Source organism: Cervus elaphus, chromosome X (genome assembly GCF_910594005.1).
Source record: "Cervus elaphus chromosome X, mCerEla1.1, whole genome shotgun sequence".
NCBI classification, from domain to species: domain Eukaryota; kingdom Metazoa; phylum Chordata; class Mammalia; order Artiodactyla; family Cervidae; genus Cervus; species Cervus elaphus.
The window spans coordinates 55986371-56012956 of record NC_057848.1 but is presented as its reverse complement, the minus strand read 5'-3'; the positions used below and the strand labels follow the sequence as shown (position 1 = coordinate 56012956).

The 26586-nt window shown below is 38.2% G+C and overlaps 1 protein-coding gene across 1 annotated transcript in view; it reads left to right on the top strand.

Moving 5' to 3' along the window:
* The window catches only part of GPC3 (glypican 3), a 449637-nt gene that overhangs the window by 278207 nt on the left and 144844 nt on the right, over positions 1–26586 (top strand). The window contains exons 4-5 of the mRNA XM_043897216.1: positions 13553–13686; positions 24378–24503. Of these exons, the coding sequence (XP_043753151.1) occupies positions 13553–13686; positions 24378–24503 (260 nt within the window). The remainder of the gene's footprint in view (positions 1–13552; positions 13687–24377; positions 24504–26586) is intronic.

Below are 26586 nucleotides of genomic sequence, written 5' to 3'. Positions count from 1 at the left end.
ATAATATGAAAGATCTTTTCATATAATGTCTTTATTTAGGGGGCTTCCCCAATGGCTCAGCGGGTAAAGAATCTGCCTGCAATACTGGAGATCCAGGACACTCCAGGAGACCTGGGTTCGATCCCTGGTTTGGGAAGATCCCCTGGAGAAGGAAATGGCTACCCACTCCAGTATTCTTTTTTTTTCCCATTTATTTTTATTAGTTGGAGGCTAATTACTTTACAGTATTGTAGTGGTTTTTGCCATACATTGACATGAATCAGCCATGGATTTACATGTGTTCCCCATCCTGATCCCCTCTCCTACCTCCCTCCCCATCCCATCCCTCTGGGTCTTCCCAGTACACCAGCCCTGAGCACTTGTCTCATGCATCCAACCTGGGCTGGTGATCTGTTTCACCCTTGATAGTATACTTGTTTCAGTGCTATTCTCTCAGAACATCCCACCCTCGCCTGTATTCTTATCCAAAAAAAAAAAAAAAATCCCACGGACAGAGAAGCCTGGCAGGCTACAGACCATGGGGTTGCAAAGAGTTGGACATGACTGAGCACATAAGCATGTTAATGTTCATTAGCTATTTTGGTATCAGTGATTTCCTATAGTGAGTGAAGAGAAATTCCCTTTCCTTGTATCCTGTGAAAGAGATTGTAGAGAATTGGCATAATTTCTTCTTTAAATATTTGGTAGAATTCACCAGTGAACCCATCTGGGCCTGGTTCTTTCTGCTTTGGAAAGATATTCATCACTGATTCAATTTCTTTACTAGGTGTAGTTCTAATCAGATCATCTAATTCTTGTGTAAATTTTGGCAGATCCTGTCTTTAAAGGAATTGGTCCATTTCATATAGGTTATCAAATTGGTGGGCATAGAGTTGTTCATAGTATTCCCTTATTTCCTTATAATTTATTTTCATTTCTGTTATTAGTAATCTGTGTCCTCTACTTTTTTCTTAGCCTGACCAGAGGATTATCAATTAAATCAATTTTTACAAAGAACCAGCTTTTGGTTTCATTGATCTTCTCTATTGATTTCCTGTTTTCAGTTTTATTGATTTCTGCTCTAAGTCATATTATTTCTTTTCTTCTGCTTACTTGAGATTTAATTTGCTTGTCCTATTCTAGTTTCTCAAGGTAGAAACTTATGATTTTAGAACTTGCAGATTTTTTAATTACATATTTAATGCTCTACATTTGACTCTGAGCACTACTTTCACTGCATCCCACAAATTTTGTTAAGTTGTACTTTCATCTTCTTTTAGTCTTCTTTGACCCAAATGTTATTTAGAAACATGTTATCTTATCTTCCAGTATTTTGGAATATTCCAGTTATGTTCCTGTTATTGATTTCCAGTTTTATTCTTTTGTGGTCAAAGAGCAGATATTATATGATTCCTTTTCTTTTAAACATTTTAAAATGTGTTTATAGCCTAGAATGTGGTCCATCTTAGTGAATGTTCCATGTGTATTTGAGAAGAATGTATATTCTGCTGTTGGTAGATGACATAGTCTATAGATGTCAATTATATCCAGTTGATTGATAGTGTTGTTAAGTTTCACTATGTCCTTACTGATTTTCTGCCTGCTGGGATTTGTTTATTTCTGAGAGAGGTGTGTTGAAGCCTCTAACTATGATAGTGGATTCATCTATTTTCCCTGGCAGTTCTATCAGTTTTTGCCTCATGTGGCTTAATGTTCTATTGTTATGTACATACATGTTAAGAATTGTTGGAGAATTGACCTCTCTATCACTGTGTAATGCCCTTTTTTATCCCTGATAAATTTTCTTACTTTGAAGTCTGCTCTATCTGAAATCAATATAGCTATTGCCTGCTATCTTTTGATTAGTGTTAGCATGGTACATTTTTCTCCACCCCTTTACTTTTAATCTATACAGGTTTTTATATTTAAAGTGGGTTTCTTGTAGACAACATATAGTTAGGTCATGTTTTTGATCTACCCTGAAAATTTCTGTCTTTTAGTTAATTCATATAGACCACTGACATTCAAAGTTAATATTTATGTATGTATTAATGTTTATTATCTTGGTCACCGTGTTTTCTATTTGCTACCCTTGTACATTGTTTTTGGTTTTGTCTTCCACTCTTCTCCTGCTTTTTGTAGTTTTAACTGAGCTTTTTATGCGACTCCATTATTTTTTCCTTTCTTAGTCTATCAATTTTAGTTCTTTTAAGCTTTTTTTATTGGTTGCCCTGGAGTTTGCAATATACATTTACAACTAATCCAAGCTCACATTCAAATAACACTATACAACTTTGCAGGTAGTGTGAATACCTTATAATAACAAAATAATCCCAATTCCTTCCTCCCATTTCTTGTATTATTGCTGTCATCCATTTCATTTATATATAAACATGTATATACCTTGAACAAACTGTTATCTGTTAGTTTAAGAGTAAGAAAAGAGATTTTGTTTTTATTTCATCTTCACTTATTCCTTTTTCAGTGCCCTTCTTTCTTCATAGAGATCCAAGTTTCTGAGCTATATTATTTTCCATCTCTCTAAAGAACTTCTTTTAACATTTCTTGCAAGGCAGGTCTACCAGCAACAAACTCTCTTAATTTTTGTTTGTCAGAGAAAGTTTTAATTTCTCCTTCACTTTTGAATGGTAATTTTTTAGATTACTCTCAACTTTCTAGATTGGTGATTTTTTTTCTCTCCACACTTTATTTTTACTCCACTCTCTTCTTGCTTGCATGGTTCCTAAGGAAATGTCAGCTATAATTATTATCTTTGTTTCTCTATAGGTAGGATATTTCCCCCATCCCAGATTTCTTTCAGGAATTTTTCTTCATCTTTGATTTTCTGTATTTTGAAAACTGTATGCCTAGGTGTGGGTTTCTTTTTTTGGGGGGTGGGGGCGCATTTATCCTGCTAGATGTTCTCCAAGCTTTCTGTATCTATGATTTGGCGTCTAACATTAATTTAGAGAAATTCTCAGTCATTACTATTTTAAATATTTCTTCTGTTCTTTCTTCTCCTTCTCATAGTCCCATTATGTATATGTTACACCTTTTGTAGTTTCCCACAGTTCTTAGATATTCTATTTTTTTGTCTCTTTTCTCTTTGCTCTTCTGTTTTAGAGAATTCTGTTGACATATCCTCCAGTTAGAGATTCTTTTCTCAGTTGTGTCCAATCTGCTAATAAGCCCATCAAAGGCATACTTCATTTCTGTTAGTAGTTTTCTGTTTAGTGTTTCTTTTTGGCTTGCTTAGAATTTCCATCTCTGTGCTTACATTGCCAATCTGTTCTTGGGTACTGTTTACTGTATCCATTATTAATAGGTCATAGTTGTTTTAAATTCCCAGTCTGATAATTCCTACATCTTGCTGTCTCTTTAATTTGTGCTTTTTGCCTTTTAGTATGCCTTGTAATTTTCTTCTTGATAGCTGGACATGATCTATTGGTTAAAAGGAACTGCTATAAATAGGCCTGTAATGATATGATAGTAAGGTGTAGGGAAGAGGAGGTAGTCTACACTCCTATATTTAGGTCTTAGTCTTTTAATGAGCCTAAGCCTCTGGAGCATAAACCTCCCAACTGTTTCTCAGTTTTTAAAATTCCACCTCCACTATTAGGTGGGACAGGATGGCTAGAGTGGGCTGGAGTTGGGTATTTCTCTTGCCCAGGTGAGTTAGGTTCTGAAAATACCCTATAGCATTAGGCTTTAGTTAATTGGTTTCTGCTGAGGCAAGCTTTGTTGAGAAGAACAGAGTGCTCTGGTATATTTCAAAATGCTTTCTTTCCCCTTCTCCATGCTGGAAGCGTGAGGAATTTTTTTCTCAGACATTTACTATGGGAATCTGGTCAAACTCCTGAAGGTAAAATTCACATTGTTGGGGTGCCTTTATGACTAGGTACCTCTGGAGAGTTCAATTTTCAAAGTTGTCTTTGTTGAACCTCCAGCAGTTTGCCAGTTAGTTTGTTTTACCTACTCCAACCCTGGGTTCCCAAAGCAGTTTCTGCTCCTAAGTCTGTGCTTCGTTAAGCCCTTACTCCCTGTATTTGTTATCTGTTTCTCTCATCTTGGTAGTAGTTTACCATCTCTCCTCTCCTCTCTCATAGATCTGGAAAGAGTTGAATTTTTAGTCTGTTTAGCTTCTTACTTGTTTTTTGGATGGAGTGGCAACTTCCAAACTCCTTACATGTGGAACTGGGAGCCCTGATAATGCAAATTTTATCATTGGTTACAAACTGTCCATTGTTTTCTTTAAAGTAACCAGCTTATTTTGTTCCTTTCCAAGGGTGAACATTTACTAAAATTTTTACTGTTTCTTCAAGTGCATTCTTAAGTGAAATTGGCCTTTTTAAAAACTGGAAGTGCTTATCAGTGGGAAGTACAGTGACTGCTATTAAGAGTTTGGTGCCTCTAACCAGACTCATGCTAAGCTGCCAGCAGTTTTACCTACTATATCTTGTGTATCATCAATGTAAATGCCCTCATAGTTTTTTTGAAGATAAATCATGAATTTCAACATTATTCAACACAGTATTTTCACACTGCTCATGTTTTTCCCCCAAATTCTCATAGATCTTCGATGATTAGTTATACTGGATGGATATAAGCAAAATAGCAAGTCCAGCTCATGACTGTAGATTTGTCCATTTGAAAGGCAAAAACTCAATTCTGTTGAGGAGGTATAACTCCATTTTTATGTTTGCAGCTAAATCTTTAATTTGGTGAGTTACCTTCTTTTATTGGAAGGTGGTGTGATTTTTTTTTCCTACTGAGTCTTCATCCCGTAGACATTGAGCAAATATCAACCCTACGGTGTTTATTCGTTTCTTCACCCCATGTGTACCTCTCCAGCTACTGCAATATAACAGCTTACCCTAAACTATGCTTCATTTGTTTTTCCATTTCCATTTTGAAAAACTCTAACAAATCATTTTGACTTCTAAAGAGCTCATAACATCTTTTAAATATTTAACTCCTTTTTTGACTCCTTTTTCTTTAAACTGAATGATTTTCAAGATGACTACAACTTAGCTCACACTACAATCCTATTCTGAAATGTTGAAGCATACACAGTAAGATGAATTGTTAATGTATATAAGGTCAAAGGAATGAGGTTTTGTTGTATTTTTGTTTATAGTTAATCTTAATACTTTTTCAAAAAGTGTTTATTATTGCAAATAAGACTACAGACTGTAGTTACTTCCTGTGTTTTCACATAGACACAAAGCTTCTAGATTTTAAAATTAAATGATAATGAAGTTACAAAAATTATAGTAGGCATAACCTAAGTAGATAGCCAATGAGAGCTCTAAGGACTGAGAATAAATTCACCTCTGAAATAAAATATATTTGTGCCCTAAACCTGCTATCTAGACACACATATTCCAGAGCAATGATGTCATTATACAACTTGACGTCTCTGGAAAATTATCCAATATATTTGTGAGGGAATAATAGGGAAAAGACCAAGCTAAGTCTTAGTACTATTATGATAATAGATTTGACCTCTAAGACTTCCTGAGAGGGTCTCAGAGAACTGCTGTTATAGGAATGAATTTGTTGTTGTTCAGTCGCTCAGTCGTGTCTGACACTTTGCAACCCCATGGACTGTAGCATGTCAGGTTCCTCTGAATTGGAAGAGGTCAAAACTGGAGGTTGGGAGGCCAATTAAGAGGATGTTGGGCTCATCTATGTACTGGTGGTTTTCCAACTTGAAGTGTATCAAAATCCCCTGGAGGATGGCCAGACCCTACTCCCAGGGTTTTTGATTCAATAGGTTTAAGGTCAGGCCTAAAAATTTGCATTTGTAACGAGTTCCCAGGTGATACTGACCCTGCTTGTTTTGGAGCCACACTGTGATAACCACTGCCCAAGGACCTTGCTGCTCATCCCAGACCTCACCCCAGATATACTGTGTGTGTTCGAATCTAAATGTGTAGGATTCCCAGGTGATTTGTATACACATCCAAATTTGAGAAGCACTGCTCTAAGAGGCAGTTTCAGTTCAGTCGCTCAGTCGTGTCCGACTCTGACCCCATGGACTGCAGCACGCCAGGCTTCCCTGTCCATCACCAACTCCCAGAGCTTACTCACACTCATGTCCATTGAGTCAGTGATGGCATCCAACCATCTCATCCTCTGGCATCTCCTTCTCTTTCCCCTTCAATTTTTCCCAGCATCAGGGTCTTTCCCAATGAGTCAGTTCTTTGCATCCGGTGGCCAAAGTATTGGAGTTTCTTGAGGCAGTTTATGGTATCCTAAAAGCTGGATATGGAGAAAAGCCCACAAGTTTAAAAGTTATATGAGAGAAAAAAAATAAGACTCAGTGGCTGGACATATAGAAGTCAGGGAGAGGGAGAATTCACCAGAAATGCTTTCATTTCTTCTGGCTTGAGCAACTGAGTAGGTGATTATTCCTATTCGCTAGGTCAGAGAACACAAGCAGATGAGTACATTTGGAGGAGTGGTGTTTGAATTCAGTATTGAGTTTATTGACTGCATGGAGTTCTCTTTTAACCCCCACAATATTGGCCATATGTGATTAAACAATAAAGTCCTAGGCTCCTGGTGCTGGGAAGGGATTGGTATTACATAAAAAACTTTAGGCACACATGCAGGGTTCTATTTCTTCTCAGAATCCACTTATGGCAGTTATAAATTAGTAAAAAAAATGCAAGTCTCTTCCACAAAATGATTTTTAAAAACCTGTCTCGCCTCCTCACGGCATTCATTCCCATGGACACAAGTAAACAGGTTAGAGAGACAGAGTAACTGGCGAAGATCATGTACCACCCATCAATAATTGGAACCCTGAAGAACAGAAGGGGGTATTCCAGGTGTCTCAAGAGCAAAACAGATCAGACCGTGATGCATGAATGTGGGCAAACTCAGTATGGCTCCCTTTCAGAGTGGGGATCCAGTCTCACCAAACAGTTTCACTAGTTCCCCAAAGTCCCCCTTTTAAAGAACTCCTCCAAATATTACTTACAGGTAGCTATGTACCTGACCAGCTGGGCCAGGATTCTAATTCAGAAAAAGGGTTGCCTAAGGTAAGCAGTTCTGCCTTATGGAATGAATGAGTCAGTTTTCTGTCTGGATGTGGGAGACATTTCACTTTCATCCATTATTTTATTTGATCTGCACACTACTGCCAGGTACAGCAGGCATTATTATCTTCAGTTTTCAGATGAGGAAGCTGAGTTTGAAGGTGATTAAAGGACTGTAGTTCTAGAGTTATTGAAATGGTTAGGAGGATGCACTGGGACTGGAACCCAGGTCTCCTGACTCCGAATTGTGTGCTCTTTTCACTGTAAGTGCTATAGTTCAACTAAACAGCAGACTGATCTATAGGACATTAGTTCTGTTTTTTAAAATTGCAGCTTATTTAAAGAGCTGACCTGAATGAAATGTTCAAACAATGGCACCTGATTTTTTAAAATAGCTTGATTCAGAATACATTACAGATTATTAGTGAACTTTTATTTTAATGGTCAATCAATTAATGAGGAGTCACAGCAAATCTGTGGGAGCATAAAATGCTCACATTGTCCCCAGTTCTGTTCATTATCCTCTGTACTCTCTATCCTGATCAATCAATAGTTAATTAATAATGATGTGCTTCCCGAAGTACAAGGTTATAAATTAATTTAATACTCATATGCATATATTCTGTAGGAAAAATGAGGGGAAACTGCCTGCCATGCCCATCTCATTGTAAGAAAATGTATGTAATGATTACAAGCATATAATAAGAATGGTTGGCCCAGCCAAATGTTTGTTCATTTCTGTTAATCAGTATTCATTTGAGCTACTTCCATGCAGTTCGTGGAAGCAGTGCAATCAGTTGAGTAGTGTGGCAGATTTAAATCAGTAATAAAAGCCCTGGGGAAATTAACAAGACAAAACATTAACCACAGACTAAACATTAACATATATTAGCATTTTTATTATACCTGTAGAATTGTTAAATGGGCATGGTTGCTACTGTTTAAAAGTTTATGTTGTATATCACATAATTTCAATGTATATTTTGTTTGAAAACTTTTAAGATTTAATTAAGTGGAATTGAACAATGATATGATAGACAATTGAACAAAATGAACTGAAGTTCATTCTTTTAGTTTAACTGGAAACTTTCAGCCTTTCCACACTACCCTCTCCCCAACCCCAAGGTTCCCTAAAACAAAGGCCACACATAATATTCCACCAGAGCGGACTGCAGGGTCAGAATCAATATTAAATTGTATAACCATATAGGATATTTTATTTTTAATTCTTCAGAATTCTGCTACATCCATCAACAATGCAAGACTAAATTTATACGAATTATTTAGCAAGTTCTCAGAGAAACTCTCCTTGGGACCACAGTCAGCAGCTGGATTCTAGCAGAATAGTTATTCTGTCATTAAATAAAACTGAAAAGGTCCCCTAGAGGTCCTCAAGTCTTGGTGGCCTCAGGCACAGCTCTTGAGAGGAAAGAAGCTGTACTGCTCACTGAGGGCAAGTCAGTGGGATATCCATCTTCCCAATTAGAAGCGGTCAGATTGCTGAGGGCAGTATGTGTCGTCCCTGGCTCAGCTTCCGCCACTGACTCAGTGAAGGGAACTTTTCTCTTTTAACTTCTGCTTCTTCCTCTCCTTCCTCCTCTTCCCCCTGTCCCTCCTGCTCTTCCTTCTGTTATGGACCATATAAGTTAAAGCGTGCATGTGCACACACACACACACACACACACACACACACACACAAGTTAAAGCGTGCATGTGCACACACACACACACACACACACACACACACACACACACACACACACACACACACACACACACACACACACACACACACACACACACACACACACACACACACACACACACACACACACACACACACACACACACACACCCGCCACCCCTCCTTAGCTGCTTTTTGAAAAAGAGAATGTAAAGTCATACATCTGATGTTTAAATCGAGAGCAGTTAGCACTAGTTAAGGGTAGGGGAGAGTCCGAGATACTCATTAATGTAGGCCATTATAGTTAAAAGCTTAAACCTCTTGAATTCTTGTAGCCATAGGATTAACCTGGAATTTCCATTTGGGGAGAAACTGTAAGGGATATACTCATGCCAGATACCAGAGCAGACCTGGGTTAAATTGTAGAAATTACAAAAGATTTTGTAGCCAATCCAAGAATCTGCCTTTAGGAGGCAGGGTCCAGGGATATCCTGCAGGCAGTAAGCGGCAGGCTAGACCTACTTGAGAACCACCTTCCCACATCCAACAGAACTTGACATTCAGTGCTTTGGTATGGTTATGAAATGAATCTTGTCTGGCAGGTCAAAGAGTTTAAATCATTCCATGAGCCATACTTTCTGAAACTTTGCTTTAAATTGGGTATCACTTTTCTATTGATCTTTAAAAACGAGCCCTTCCTTGAAGTACAGTTTTAGAGGTTTCATAACCATTATCTTTCTGCAGTTATGGGTGGGATGTCCACATGACTATAGAACCAGACCATACCAAGCCTCAGAGTCGATCCTCTTGATAGAAATCCATGGCATAGGGGGAAGAAGCAAAAACAGAAACATAAGTTTTAAAGTCAAGCAGATCTGGGTTCTAGTCCCCAGCTCTGCCATTTACTAGGAATTTGATTCTGTTTTAGTTCCTTAAATTTTGTGAGCCTCGGTTTCCTTATCTCTAAGATAGGGTCAATAATACCTATACTATATGCCTCAGAGCACTGTGGTAGGATGCGCTGGATAGACTAGAGAATGGATGGAGAGGTTTTCTGTGAAGCACCAGGCTGGAGTGAGATACTATGTTACAAATGCAAGGCATTGGGATTGATGAGAAGCTTACAACAGAGACTCTCTTTCTCTGCGCAGCTGTCTGGAGGGAAAGATCAAGTCTGAGTTTTTTGTCACCTGAGAGTTCCTAGAACCAACAATGAATGGGAGCCTGAGAATGAATTTAATCAGTAGAGTATCTGCATTTCTTGACATGTCGATTATGGGGTGTATGTGTGAATTGCATCAAACTCAAATGCTTGGCATAGTTTCAAAATCTTCGGTAAAGTACTCTACTGGGAAAGGAATCCCCACCTTTTCAAAGGAGCCTAGAATAAAATATGGCACTTCAAATACCACATCTTCCTCTTTTGAGACTAGAGTAACAGGTGGATTGAAACTATCGGAGGTCAAAAGGAAGTCCTTCTCTCAGTGACAGGTAGAAGTGGGGTTGTAGGCCACACTTCCTGATGCCCAGTCTCCTGGGCTCTTACTTACAAATACCTTGCTGGGCCCAGCAGTGTATTTTCTTCATGTATGTGCAAAGCCAGTGCTTCTGGACTCTGGTTAGAGGGAAAGATCAAGTTTGAGTTTTTTGTCACCTGAGTGTTCCTAGAACCAACAATGACCTGCTGGCCTGGATATGGTCAGAGGCCCTGGCTTCTTCTAACACTTTGGGTCTTATAACACTTCAGAGCACTATTGCTTTCCCTGCCACAGGTTCTGGCACATAAATAAAGGCACCATTAGGAATCACAGTTCATGGAGAACAAAAAGGTTTTATATTCCTGGGCTACTGATAGAGACACCTTCGTATCCAATAAATTCACTCCAAGTAGATTTAAAGGTAGTGGTATCCTTGACTAGGTACATTAGTCAGTGAGAAGCAATTGGACTGCACTTTTTATTTAAGAGTCTAAAACTCCTGGGCAGGATACTGATTTCTCAAATGCCACTTGGGAGGCTGACTTCTTTAGCAAGTGCAGCTAGAGAGTAAGAGCCAGGTCTCTCAGCATAGCCTGAGGTTTCCCAAGTAGGAAGCTGAAAGGACCTCTTTAATGTGAATACTGCATCTCTTTGTAAATTATGTTTTCTTTTTATGTCTACTTCTCAAAATAAGCTCATAATATTCACCTACAGCTCACACAGTGTGGAGGAGAAAGATGTGGAGAGAAGGGCCCAAAGGGGGGTCTACATTTGACAAATGCTTTGTATATGAGAAGAATTTGCTTCATGGTAGATTTGTGGAAGAAAATACAGCCTGTCTGATAAGATGTGGCAGATTTCAGATGGGGTAGTGGGGGTGTTGGCAGGATACCATTGTTTGCCCCTTACCCCACACAGAGCCTTGGGAAGTCGGCTTGATAATGCCACATTGGGTGGCTTGGGAAGAAAGGTCAGACTGCAGGCTTATTACATTCTCATTTGTTCTTAACCTTCCTACTTTTGCTTCAGCTGTCCCCCTTTCCAGTAGATTGGGAGGGACTCAAAACTTTAAAGTCTTGCTGAGGTCCAATTAGTATTCACTGATACAAAGGGCAGACTTTCAATGGCGAGGGAGATTTCACAGCTGTGGGTTGCAAGTAGGCAAGTTACTGTGCAAGATGTGTGAAAGATTTTGATTTTGGTGCTGGATTTGAAACAGGTGTCGATGAAGAAAGTGTGTCCTGTGCTCCTGAATGTGCTGATTAGAATACTTGGATCTCTATGAAATAAACTCTAACATTGATATGTGTTCACAGAGTCATAAACATATTTATGGAAGGAAAATCAAGATTTTGTTCCATGAACGTTCATCTGCAATTTAACAAAGAAATGCCTATGTGTCTAAGGACGTAATTTTATGATGCGTAGTCTGCCCTCAGTTATTTGTGGCTGCATTATGTAAGTTATTAGAACTTAACTCCCCAGTACAGCCAGGCAGCCCCTACCTAAAGTACCCTACCAGACTGCCACCAAATGGGGCGAATTCAGAGAATACAGACTCTTCATTTGAAGTTAATTAGCCCAAGTCAAATGGCATTACATAAACACATCTGAAAAATTCAGTATCATACATTCCAAAGCCAAATGGAATGTTTTAAAATGTCAGCAACTTTTGTTTTATTCTCATTAAGATAAACTATTGAGAAAAGGTAGTCTGAATATCATACTATATAGGCGCTATCTTTCATAAACGGAGGTGATATTACTGCGATTTTAGATTTTTTTATACTTCAAAAATTTGTTTATCAGAAAAAGAGACACAGAAATACAGAATAGACTATTGAACTCTGTGGGAGAATGTGAGGGTGGGATATTTCAAAAGAACAGCATGTATACTATCTATGGTGAAACAGATCACCAGCCCAGGTGGGATGCATGAGACAAGTGCTCGGGCCTGGTACACTGGGAAGACCCAGAGGAATCGGGTGGAGAGGGAGGTGGGAGGGGGAATCGGGATGGGGAATACGTGTAAATCTATGGCTGATTCATATCAATGTATGACAAAACCCACTGAAATGTTGTGAAGTAATTAGCCTCCAACTAATAAAAAATTTAAAAAAAATTTGTTTATATATGGATAACTTTCCAAAGCTATTCCAACTACATGTTATTTGTCCCTTTATTAAGAGGTTGATAATTTAGTGAATATGATCAGGACCGTCTTCAGAAATCCAAAAGCATCGGCATTAGCTTTGAAGTCAGACATGTGGGTTCCAAGTCAGGCAGTGAATCCACTGCCTGTTTGTCTCAGGCAAGTCACATAACCTTTCTGAACCTCAATTTCCTCAGCTATAAAATGGGAAGTCTGAATCTGATTATGAATTGAAAAGCTCTTTGCCACGCTAGTGGTGAAGAGCTCACCTGCCAATGCAAGAGATGTAAAGAGACGTGGGTTCAATCCCTGGGTCAGGAAGATCCCCTGGAGAAGGAAATGATACCCCACTCCAGTATTCTTGCCTGGAGAATCCCCTGGACAGAGGCGCCTCATGGGCTACAGTCCATAGGGTCGCAAAGATCTGGACACGACTGAAGCGACTTAGCACGCAGTGAGTTGCCTTATTAAAATAACACACAAGGAAACGAAGCATAGCGTCTGGCACAAAGGGAAACATATGTTAACATTCATACTTACTTATATAGGAGTTTATTCAGGCTTTTGACTGAAAGTGAACAAATAACAAATCTACAGATATTTTCACCAAATAAATCATTTAGATTTGAGATAAGAAAGCTGATGCCATTTTTATCATTGCTATGAGTGTAATAGCACTAAGCTTTAAATTTGAATGCTGTTCACCTGAAATTTATATAATTTTAAAAAGAGTTAGCAGAATGCTCAGAAGAATCAGATCACTTTGTGTGAAGGAGGTTGCTCTCCTATTAACAGACTGCTCTGTACATCTCCCACACACCCCCTCATTTCCTACACCAAGCCTTCCTCAACTTGGCAGTTTCCATTTGTGCACTTCCTAGGGGTAAATACCAAGTGCCATTGAAAGGTATCAGTAGCATAAGTCCTGTGTAGACGGTCCTTTCTAACGTGGGCTTCACTATAGAAATAAGGCATTTTCATCTTAGGAAATCTGTGAATAGACTGTGCTCAAAGTGCCCCCACCAGTCTTCAGCCTTCCTTTCCACAGATGGTTCTTTGCCTTAAAAGCGTATCACCTTTTTTGACTCCAGTAATAGCTTCGTTCTGCTCTTTAAAAAGAAATTGGGGAAGAAATTGAAGTGCTTTTCAGAATTTGTTTCTACTATCATATCTGTGAAAGTATCATATAATTATATTGCATTTCTTTTTTCAGATTGGCAAGTTATGTGCCCATTCTCAACAACGTCAATATAGATCTGCTTATTATCCTGAAGATCTATTTATTGACAAGAAGGTATTAAAAGTTGCTCGTGTAGAACGTGAAGAAACCTTATCCAGCCGAAGAAGGTGAGAGGGTTTTTTTTTTTTCTTCTCTATTTCAGCATACAATTAGCAATTGTGTTTTAAGGTCAAAACCCACTGGAGTGAAGCTTCTTAAATACATGTTATTTAGTTCTTCTGAGTAGAGCATTCAATTAATTAAATTCTATCCTCTGTTAATGTTAAAAGAAAAAAGATATTGTATTATATCCAAACCATATTTAAATGTAAATTTACCATATGTAAATATCCAGTACAGCAACATGGAGTGGAATAGATTTCTCCAGATCTTTACTGATTAAACAAAACCTTTTTTATTTATGATCTGGTCTCACAATTCCATGGCTTGGTTTGTGTCTTTCCCAATTACTGACATTGAGTCTGCTGTGAGTTCACCAAAGAGAAACTGGCAAGACATTCTGATTTGTACACACAGTGTGCACTCTACACACTCTTAAGAATGATAAAATAAAGGATTTGGTTTCAGTTCCTTAAGACAGCAGTTGAGGGACCAAATTAAAGTTTCTTATTCTCTTCATTCCTCCCTCCCCCATCCATATTCCCTCTTTCCCTATTCTAGTTTCATGCTTACCAATAAAGGGTAGAAACTGGATTGGGAAGTTCAGTGCAAATCTTGAAGAATTGATTTCCCCAAAAGGACTGCACCAGTAGCCAACCCTTTGCCACTGGCTCAGGAATAACTAGACATGAGTTTAGCCTTGTGATGACTTTGAGAGGATTGAGAGAGATTGGCCTAGGGATGGAAAATTAAGAGATGAAATAAGTAACAGTCTCAGATTTGGGCTAAATTATTTCTTTCATACCCATTTACTACAGGAGATTTTGAAATGGCAACTCTTAAGCATATATGACACAGTTTAGAGTGAGAGAGGGCGGTAAGGCCACTTGAGAGACAGTCCTCCAAAGCATTTCAGGAAGTCCCATTTTCTTTGTTGACTTCCAACCTAATACATTTCTAGTTTCCCTAGAGCAGCAGTTTTGAAGTGTGATTTGAAAACTCAGGGAGTCCCAGAAACTCTTTCAGAGGTGTGTAAGATCTTCCTTTTACTAACTTCGTATCTGTGTGAAGCTGGTTTTTATTCATACACTTCAACCAAAATAATATATGGTAACACAATAAATACAGAAGCCAATGCAGAAATTGAGCTGTCTCCTGTTCAGCCAGGCAGTGAAGATATTTTGCAAAACCACAAAACCTTTACTGCTTTTCACACTTTTTTCATTAAAATGATATTTATGCTAACATATCAAGACTCATTGTTGTTGGTTTAAAATTAATAATAAATTAATTAAAATTTTTTTCCTGAGTTTTAATTTCTAAAACAGTAGATGTCACTAAATATACATCGTGTAAACAAAAGCTCTTCGGGGTCCTCAATAATTCTTTTTTTTTTTTTTTTTTGCATCCCCCCTCCCCCTCAATAATTCTTAAGAACCTTTTGGGTTGTGTTGGTTATCTAGGGCTATATAATAAAAAGTGACAACAAAACATAGTTATTTAAAACAACAAACATTTATTATCTCCCAGTTTCTGTCAGGACTTTGCGGGCAGCTTAGCTGGGTGCTCCTTAGTCTCAAAGAAATTTCAGTCAAGGTGTTACCTGGAGCTGCAGTCTGCTGACAGGTGAGGGGAAGCAGGAGGGTCCACCTCCAAGGGGACTCATTTACACGTGGAACAAGTTAGTTGATTGGAAGGAGGCCTCCATTTCTTACCACATGGACCTTCTGAGTGTCCTTACAACACGGCTGCTGACTTCCCCAGAATAAGTGAGCCCTGGAAGAGAGCAAGGAGAAAGCTGCAATATTTCTTACAACCTAGTCTCAGAAGTGATATACTGTCATTTCTGATGTATTTGATTTGTTAGAAACAAGTCACCTGTTCTTGTCCACATTCAAGGGGAGGGAAATTGAGCTCCACCTCTTGAATAGAGGAGTGTCAAAGATTTTGTGGACATATTTTTTATTTTGTCAGTGCCACAAGGCATGCAGGATCTTAATTCCCCAACCAGGGATCAAACCTGCACTCCCTGCAGTGGAAGTGTGGAGTCCTAATCACTGGACCACTAAGAAAGTCCTTGGACATATTTAAAACCATCTCAGGGGTCCTGGCACCAGAGTACTCAGAACCTTTTCAACATAGCAAAGGGGTTCTTTGGGAAATTTTTGTCTTTCTGGGAAGACGAAATTAAGGCATTTCTCAAGGCCCTTTTTAGCTTCTGTCTGTCCCCTGTCCATTGTTCTCCATTGCTTTCACTCTGCCCAAACCACCTGAGAAATTAACATTACTTGTTGATCTTTAACTAGCGGAAATCTCTTGCATATTGCACTGAAATGAGGAATTTATATAATATTATGTATTATTTATTTATAAATAATACATAAAATGAAACAGAAATTGTAATATGTTTGTTTTCATTATATTAATTTTTATTTACAGCATAATATAAATTAAATTTATAGTACTGTGTATATATATATATGTGTGTGTTTGTATGTGCATGTATGTGTATATATATTTTTTTATTCTTGCTGCTGCTGTTCAATTCAGCAGAAATTTGGGAAACACCTATTGTGTGCCAGAATGTACATTGGGCACTGAAAGTCAAAACATAGTTTCTGCTCTCCCAAGTCAGTCTAATGTGGAAATAGACTTAAGTACAAATAATTTCAAACCAGTTTTATAAGTGCCAAAGAATGTGCAGAGTCTATGGAGGCAGCCAACAGGGGAGGGGAGAGCTGTGCCCAGGTAGAGTGGAGGCTTCATGGGAGATGTGGTATAATATTAATTTGTAACAGAATCACATGTAAAGCTTTTTCAAAATAGCACACTATGCCAGTCACATTTTGAGTTTACCCCGTCAGCCTAAACACACTTATAAGTAAATAGGAGGTTTATTACGATCCTGCTGCCTTCTCTCTTGGGCTCTGTGAGATCTATTCCCTTTTGCCTCATTGGGGAGAGCTCTATGGGTGTTGATTCCTCCAGGGAAAAGAAAAAAATTGGTAAATGAGTTCCTGGCTGAGCATCCAGATTTGGCACTTTGTTTAGACTCATTTTTGACTTTGTTGCTAACCCCCAAAGAAAAGAAAGGGTAGTGAGAAAAATGGCAAAACCTGTAGATTTGAGTTAAGTTGCAGTCAGGTAGGACTCCTTGGGTGTTGGAAACATGAGTTCACCCCATAATGCTTCTTATCTTTTTTGCAAACTGAAGCAAAACTGAGATGGAGCCCTTCTTTCTGAATTCTCTGCCGGAATAAGAAAAGAAAACAATAGGAGAGTGTCTGATTGCATTTAACTCTCTCAAATAGGCATTGTAAGCCCTCTTAGGGAGAGCGCAGAATTGAGGGTTAAGATGCTCTCTTGCTAAATGCACTGCCCCCCTCCCTGCAATCTGATGTTATTAAGAGGGCTTGTTTGGGCAGAGTGGTAGTACCTTTGTAAATTTCTCTGTATGTAAATTTCTCTGCACAGCATTTCACACTGTCCAAAAAAATATATGTGCCTCCAGCACCGCTCACACCCATGCTCCACAGCCATCCTCTGTGGTTGAAAATCTGATAATTGGAAAGGAACCCTATCGTAGCTTTCAGTCTGTGGAGGTTGTAAGCAAGCTGTCTGAATCTGATTATGAGTTGAAAAGCTCCATTGCCTTATTAAAATAAAAACACACAAAGAAATGCAGGCTTCCTTTGGTAGCATTCAGAAATCATCTGTTTGTTTTGTCTGCCCCCAACTGGGTAGTTTGCAACACACAACTAATCTTAGAAATTGCTTAGTTCAATTTAAAGGCAATTTGATAACCCAACTGGTGGTCTAAGTATGGGACTCGGCAATCCTTGCAGACACAAATATTGAAAATATCTGTCATCGGATTTCAACCAGTTAGGATAGGACAAGATGTACAAGTAGGACAATCAGAATAAAAGAAATGATATTTTCACAGCCCTTTCTAACTCGAATATTTTCAGCACATCTCAGATGTCAGCCTGTCCCTCCTTTGCTCTATCGAATGTCTCTTTTACCACATCCCCTGTGATACTGCTTACCTTGTCATTTGCATATCCCCCCAAAGTTTGGTATTTTATGATCTGAGCACTATCTCTCCCTTTTCCAAACACAAAATCTGTAATTGAATATAGTCCACTCAGCATCTACATACCAAGCTTCTGGCCCAAATGCTAACCTGTGAGAAAGTCACACCCTCCTGAAATTACATCTATGTATTCCAGCCTTCCTCGTCCTGCACTCCCCCTCCTCCCTTTCCTCTCTGACTTGGTCTAAAGGGGCAATGGATTAGGTGACACTAGTAAATGACCTAGAAAGGAAAGAACAAAAGCTGATCTCAGCTCCCTGGTCCAAAATCAATGCTTACTCCCACTGCCTCTCAGATTGCTGCTCTGGTTTGACTGGACAGCTTTGTAAGCTCAGTGGTGCCTTCCACCCTCTGAACAAAACAACAAAACATGTCTTGAATGAATCAATGAGTTTTAGGTCTGGTACAAGTCATTCTGCCCTAAATAGGACTCTGCTGCTTTCAACGTTTGTCAACACCATCTATGTTGGTATAAGGATTAGGCTCTGATAAATAGGAGGAGCTCCTAGCCTAGTTAGGGAGACAGAGACACACAATTTTGATACATTGGTGGGTGAGTACCCAAACAGAGCTATGTACAAAAGAATGGCAGCATCATAGATGAGAATGTTAGCAGCTCTCTTGTGAAAAGGTAACTCTTAAGGTGGACCTTGAAGGAAGAACAGAAATTCTACAAATGAAAGAAGGAGAAGAGTGTATTCCAGGCAAAGGAAACAGTATGAGAAAAACTCTGGGCTAGTTTTTGGAATGGTAGAAAATGATAGTTTAGGGTCAGACTGTGAAAGGTTCTCTGCAGCAGAATTAAGCACGATTCTGCATCATTCCAATGATAATTATTTTAGTTTACATACTTTTTTGTGTTCTCAATTTTTTGAGCTCATATTATTTTATATTAAGAAAAAAAATCCTTAATGATAAAGGAGAAAAGTTCAAGATCTGTATCTGGGGATGAAAGGCTGTTTTTACTTGCAGTGGTTTCCAATTAGTGCTGCTTTGATGCCTGGCCCAAGCAAATCATTGCAAGAAAGCTGAGGGAATCCCCTCCCCCACAACACAAGAAGGGGACGTTCCTCTTGAGGATGGTGGGAGACCCCAGGGAAGATCACGTGTGCCCAGCTGCAATATTTCAAAATAGTTCGTGCATGCAAAGGGGCCCTCTCCTTTAGTTCCACATTTAACACATTGAAGAGACTCTTTTTCCTGAGTAGACTGCTGTGAGCAAGCATTGGGTTTGTCCCAAGCGAGAGCCTATGGCTCCACTATTTATATGTCAAATGATATGTTTGACATGTATGGTTAGAATAAAGTGGAATTGGAATCAAAGAACATTCCCTTCAGTTAAATTGTTTTTCCCATTCTAGGCAACTAATTGTCCAAATTTTTTCTTTTTTTTTAACCAGAGACAATTCAGTTGAGCAGACTGCCTTATTTCATGAGTGTAGATTTTTTTGTTGTCTGTCATGGGCTACTGGCACAAAGAAAAGAAATCTGAACTGAATCATACATGGGTAATTAATATGTCAATTTTGTTTTAGGTATCTTTCTTTAAAGAAATAAAATATTCAGCTCATCTCCTTCTAAATTTACTAGTATAAGCAGGGAGACAGAAAGTTTTTTAAGAAAAGGTAAAAGTAAAATATACTTAGTTCCTATGCCAGAACAGGTGTAGGAAGGAGTGACAAAGAAGAGGAGAAATAGATGCCCAGTAAACCCAGCAGGCAGTAAACTGCTTCTGTCCTACTTTACTACTTTGGGGGCTGTGGTGTCATCAACTCTCCATCAGTTTAGAAAGTCTTCTATCCTGAAAAATATAAAGTCTGGCTTTCTTTTAAAAAATCAAAGTTTCTTTGGAAACCAAGGTTTATTTTCTCAGTCTTTTGGAAGGTTTTGCATGAAGGCCTGCCCTGCACCGAAACACTGTATGTGGGGACTCAGAAGCATTGGCCAGTTTTCTAGATGTGCTAGAGCCCTGCTCCTTGTTCTTATCGAGCGGCTACTGCCTCATCCCACAGGTCCTGGGAGTTACTTGAGAACAAGCATTTATTTCATTATTTTGATGTTCTTTGTATATCAAACGCACCCTGGATTCTTGGTGGATTCGAATGGGGGTAATATACACTGAGAACCAAAAAGAACTCAGTGGATAGCCTATCAAGAAGAATAGGTTTTAGAGAAATAAAAGTAAAACTTTTCTGGAGAGGAAAGTCTAGAAAGGAAATACATCCAAATATTAACAGTGATTATCTCTGGCTGGTAGGACTATGAATAAGAGATTTTTTTTCCCTTCTACATTTCCATGTTCTATAATATTAGCAGTGATTATCTCTAGCTGGTAGGACTATAAATAAGAGATTTTTTTCCTTTCTGCATTTCTATATTCTATAAATTCTCAATAGTGAACATGTATTTCTTTTATAATGAGAAAAAAGCAGCAGACTTCATTTTCTAAGATGGGAAGAAATAGATTTTAACCACTCTTTGCAGCTCTTACAAATTTCTTTTCTCATGCCTCACCCTTATCTTTTTTTCAAGTCCATCCAAACTGGCTCTTTCCCAGCTCTCCTGACTCTCTCTTTCCACTATTTCAAGGAGTATCTCTCTCTTATAGACAAGCCCTCTCTTTCTCTAAGACATATTTCACCTAGTAGCTTTTCTGGAGTTATATCTCAATAACAGCTTTATTGAGATATAATCCACACACCATACAATTCATCCATTTAAAGTATATAATTCAGCTGTTTTTACTATATTCACAGAGTTGTACAACCCTCACCACAATCAATTTTAGAACATTTTCGTCACCTTCAGAAGAAATCCCATACCCTTTAGCTATTGTTCCCCAGCCCAAAGTAACCACTGATCTACCTTATGTCTCTCTACATTTACCTATTCTGGACATTTCACATTAATGGAATCATATATTATGTGGTCTTTCATGACTGGTTTCATTCACTTAGCATAATGTTCTCAAGGTACACATCTGTTATAGAATGTAGGAATACTTTTTTCATTTTAAGACTGAATAATATTCCATCATATAGAATATGTAATTGTTTTATCTATTTATCAGTTGATGCACATCTGTCTTGTTCTGCCTTTTGCTCTTGTTAATAGTACTGCTATGAGCAGGTGTATACATGTACTTATTAGGAATATTTGTTTTTAATTATTTTGTGTATATACCTGTTACAGTAGTGGAATTGCTGGGTCATGTGGGAAGTCTATGCATAACTTTGTGAAGAACCACCAAACTATTTTCCACAGTGGTTGCCCTATTTTGCATTCCCACCAGCAATGTGTGGGAGTTCCGGTTTCTTCACTTCCTGTCTTTTTTTTATTATTATAGTCATCCTAGTGAAGTGGTATCTTACTGTGGTTTTGATTTACATTTCCCTGAGGATTAACCTACCTTTTATCTTAAAATTTTTTTGTTTTTGAATCTCAATTCTTTTTTTAAATTGGCATATAGCTGCTTTACATTGTTCTTAGTTTCTGCTGTATAGCAAAGTGAATCAGTTATACATATACATATATACCCTCATTTTTAGATTCTCTTCCTATATAGGCCATTACACAGAGTCTTGAGTAGAGTGCCCTGTGCTATATAGTCGATTCTTATCAGTTACATATTTTATGCATGGTAGTGTATATATGCCAACCCTAATCTCCCAATCCATCCCTTCCCTCCTCCCTTCCCCCCTTGGTATCCCACCTGATGATTAATGTACCTTTTAAAACTCAACATCAGGTTCTTAGACATGAATCCTTGTGAAGGCCACCACCACTTTCCTACCAAGTAAAGACCATCCAAATTGCTATACCAGATTAGTCCAGTGATTTACCCAGTCCAATAGTTAGCTAGTCTCTGGAAAAGAGTAACAGGAAAAATATTTAGGGAGAGAACATGGTTGTACTTTTTAATACCCACTTTAACAGATGAAATATTTATCTTGTGCATATAAAGTTATCTGGAACTTGAAAAAGCTTAATTATCTTGCATACATAAGTTTATCTGGAATATAATATATATTTATATAGATTATATATTTATATCCTACAGGCTCATAATAATGGAAATAAATTGCCAAATGGCTAATATTGTGGGGTATTATTCTGTGCCAGGTACTATGCTAAACACTTTACATGCATTTTCTCATTTAATCATCCCAGCAACCTATCATTTGCTTTGTTTTAAAATAAACTAAGCCTCAGAGAAGTTTAGTCTGTCTAGTAAGGTTTTCCTGCTAAGTAAGTGAGGGAATAATTGGCATTCAAAACTCATATGAGTCAGACTCCAAAATCAGTGCTCTTAGCTACTACTCCTAATAGGTTTTAAGGGGCTGTCCTGAGAACCCAACCATCATTATATCATAGCTCCTAGATGATACTGTGTTCTAAATTCAAAATAACTAATTCAGGAACAAGTTTTAAAAATACAGTCTCTTAGGTCCATCGTGTATGTCCTACGGAGGTAATGAGTACTCTGTGAAGTAAGATGATCTTTTATTTCCCCAGGTTACCTTGTTCAAGTGTCAGAGAGATTCCCTAAGTTCTACAATTTTAATGAGCCAGACATTATTTACATTCATTGTGGCTTTCTTAGACTTTTATCTTGACCCAACCAAGTAATATCTTTCCATACTAAAGTGGGAGGTCAGGTTTATCACAGCCCTTCGTCCCCTCAACACTTAGAAAGACCCTCCCTGAATCTGCTCCAGTATGTCAATGATCTTTATGATCAGCCAAGAAAAAGACTCCAAGAGTTGGGAGGCTGGAAGCAGTTCAGAGTGTTACGCTGGTTTTTTTTGTTTGTTTGTTTGTTTTTTTAAACTTCTAGAGAAGTCAAATTGGAAGGCTTTGCTATGAGTTCAATTTTTCTTGCTAGCACTATGTTAGTGAGAGAGAATTTGGAGGTAGGAGGAGGCCTAAGGGAAACTTTCATTAAAGGGAGGGCCATCACTTCTCATAGACTAATAGCCATATTCCATTTCCTCATGTAAGGAGGGGAATTACTCGGCCTCAGCCTTTAGTCTTTCAATTTCCACTCTTGGGAACCATATTATTACCTTGTAAAACGGAGCATCTCCCCTATTAGCGTTAATTGAACCCATCTTTTTCCTCTGTGAGAAACTATAATGTTGACTTTTATGTTCAGAGCCCTATACTGAGCCTCTTCACTTTGGAGATTGACGAAGTGCAGCCACCAGGAGTAGGCTATGAGAGAGTTTGAGCATAACAGGAAGTAACTCTTGGGTATCAGGAGTTATATATGTCTCAATAACCCTTCCCCAGTTGTTCTGTCCATCACCCTGGCTTTACTGTGACTCAAGCCTTTCTGAAGATGCGCCAAGTATTGTAAGCACACATTCTCTCTCTTCCTCTGAATCATTAGTTGAAATGAGTCGTCTTATGGTAATAAAATGGAAAATGGCATTAAATGCAAGAAAATAATTTCCACCAGTCTTCCTCTTTTAGCCAAATCTGAGAACAACCCCCAGAAGGCATTTCTGGGCTCTCACTAGTGTCTAAATGAGATTCAGGCCTCTGGCTCCTCCAGAGGCCTATATATCAGGTCAGTCCATTCTTAGCCTGGAGACAATATTGAATAATTACTCCACTGCCAGGAAATTCCCTGGTGAGACTCTAAAAACTTAGTGGAGACTTAAGATAAACTTGGATATAGAGGAAGTACTCTTTAACTTCCTTTCTATTGATACTAGAAATATTGCTTTAGAAAATAGAGAGTATTTTATTTTGGTTTGTTTACTACTGGACATCTATTGCATAGATATTTTAGTATTTCTTTGTAAGCATATACACTTCCCTCCAGTCTATAGTGTCTTATTTTGTATGTTCATGTACATCTGAAAGAAGATAATAGGCCAAAAATTTTGCAGGGTATTTATGGGTGTGTGTTTATACATATTTGCATATATAATATCTTCTCTCTCTCATGCACACTCCTATAACATGAAAGCCAGAGCAAATATATAATAAAATATACTAGGAGCCCTCCCAACCCCCTTATAAGAACCACAATATACAAACAAAGAACAAAGAAACCTTCCTCCTCTAGCAGATGTGAGTTTCTCTGATGACATTGTCAGGAGAATTTCATAGAGCTTATACTGCTCTGAGCACCCCGCGATTCTGATCTGCAACTAATAGCCAGTCTATATGGAAAGGGGCCATCTCTAGGGTAATAGAATTGAAAATTACAATCAATGCACTCAATTACACTCAGAAGCCAAAAGATATGTAGCGCTTCAATGTGCCTTGTAATCAGCACCTTTGAGAATGTAGGTAACAGCATCTGAATGAAAAATGGAAGCTGAACGTGTTAGAAAATGGATGTTAGAATTAAATCATCCTTCTGATAGGAATAGCACCTTATATGGCAGGCAACTTTTTTTCCTAATATCATTTTATTGATTTAAAAAAAAAAACCTAAATTGTGACCTTGTAGCCAAGAATGTCTTTTAAAATCATTTATTGCTCTAATCAGCCTGGCAGAGCTTTTCTATCATGCTGATAAGGAAATTAAACTTTCCTCATACTGGGTTTACTTGCGTCTTATGCACAGATGTTTTGTTTTTCTTTCAGGGAACTAATTCAGAAGTTAAAATCTTTCATCAGCTTCTATAGTGCTTTGCCTGGCTACATCTGCAGCCATAGCCCTGTGGCTGAAAATGACACTCTTTGCTGGAATGGACAAGAACTCGTGGAGAGGTAATCTTTTTTGAATGTTACATATAGCAGTATATGAGAAATACTCATCATGTGCTCATATCAGGCTTAGTTATGTCTTCTCTCCATTAATTTCATGAGAAAAATAATGGAAAAAAACATACACATGAACATCTATGGCATGGCACATGCTGTCTATGACTTACAGCCCTCATAGGACTTACAAACTTTGAAGCACACAGAAAACTATGGATTCAGGAACATTTTACAAATTGTAAGCATAAGGCAAGTCTTTCTTCCGTGGGTCTTAGGTTTCTTCCACCTTCTCATTATGTGGGCCCTTATTGATTGATTGATTTAAAGAAATCATGTTTGTACTAATGGCTGATATTTATGAGAATTTACTATATATCGAGCACAATGCTAAGTGCTTCTATGTGTTAACTCTCTTTATCCTTATGTCCATCCTATGAAATTGCATTATTTCCCCCTGTGTTATAGATGAAGATGGAGAATAGAAGAAAGGGGAGGGAAGGAGAAGTACTGTTTCACATCATTTTTATTGAAATGTTTGATTCTTTAAGTGTTTCTTAGTATTATCTGTACTAACATTTGTCATCTCTGAAGAATTTGCTTATCGCTGGAAAGGAAATAATATGTATTCTTTTTCAGCAAATATTTACTGAGCATTTTCTAAGTGCCTCTCATGTAGAAGTAAACAGAACAGGCAAGTTTTCCTATCCTCAAGGAGCCTTCATTCTAGTGGGCTAGTGATATTCCTGACCGCCATTGCTTTGTATGTGTAAAAAATGGCTTGCAATTAAAGAATTAAATCAAGAGGGTAAAATGCTTAGGAAACTCCATAATGGGGTTGATGAACATGCTTTCAAAAATGTTTGTGCAAGGGGTAGCATATTGTAGAGGGGAGTACAGAAGAGACCTGGATGCAAGTTCTGAATCTTTCACTGACCAGTTGTTTAACCCAAGGCAAGTGACTTGAGGCAAGAACTGAGGTGGTTGGATTAAAGCACCACTAGTTCCGACAGTCTGTGTGCTTTATTTCCTTATCCATTCATTCATCCATACCTTCAACATTTATGTTTTGAGATTTATGTTTATGATTATGTTTTGAGATACTATGCATTAGACATTGAGGTAGGTGCTAGGGGTATGAAGATGAACAAGATGACAGGCAAGTTACTTGATTTGAGGACCTTTACGTTCTAGCAGAATCCAATATCCAGACATAGGATAATTAATCATGATGCTAAATGGAATTAATTAGTGGTGTAATGCCATGGGCAGAGGAACGCTTTGGAGCCAGATGAACTTGGGTTTTCATCTCAGCTCTGCTACTGACTCTGTGTGGCCTTGGGTGAGTCACTTCACCTAGAAAGTGTCAAGATCCTCTTCTGTAAGGAAGGGGTATCTCCCAGTATTGTAACTAACAGGTGAGGTAAAGCCCCTAGAAGGCAGGCACATACTGGAAGCTTAGTTTGTGTTAGTTCTCTTCTTTCTACCTTCCCCCACCACCCCTCCTCTTCCCAGGGCAAAGTAGAACATAGGCCTGAAAACAGCTTGTTTCTCAACTAAGCTTTGTACTGACCTGGAACAATGAGAATGGGATGTATATTCATCACCCTAAAAGTTCTATCAGGTACTGAGTAGAATCATGAAAATGTATCCAACTGTTGTGACATATTCATTTAAATTATCAAAGAGAAGCATTTGGTATTTGGCTTTATAAAAAGCAGATGCACCCATGGCAGATTCATGTCAATGTATGGCAAAACCACTACAATATTGTAAAGTAATTAGCCTCCAATTAAAAAAATATGTTTATATTAAAAAAATAAATTTGAAAAATAAATATAAAGCAGATGCTTTAAAACAGGTGTGCTATTTAGTCACTTAGTTGTGTCTGACTCTGTGCGACCCCATGGACTGTAACCTGCTAGGCTCCTTTGTCCATGGAATTCTCCAGGCAAGAATACTGGAGTGGGTTGCCATTTCCTTCTCTGTTAAAACAGATATAAATGACATCATATTTCAGAAAGAAAATTCCCACAGGTTCAGTATGTGGTTCTTGCATAAACTTGATGAGAAACCATCCCAATAACTTACC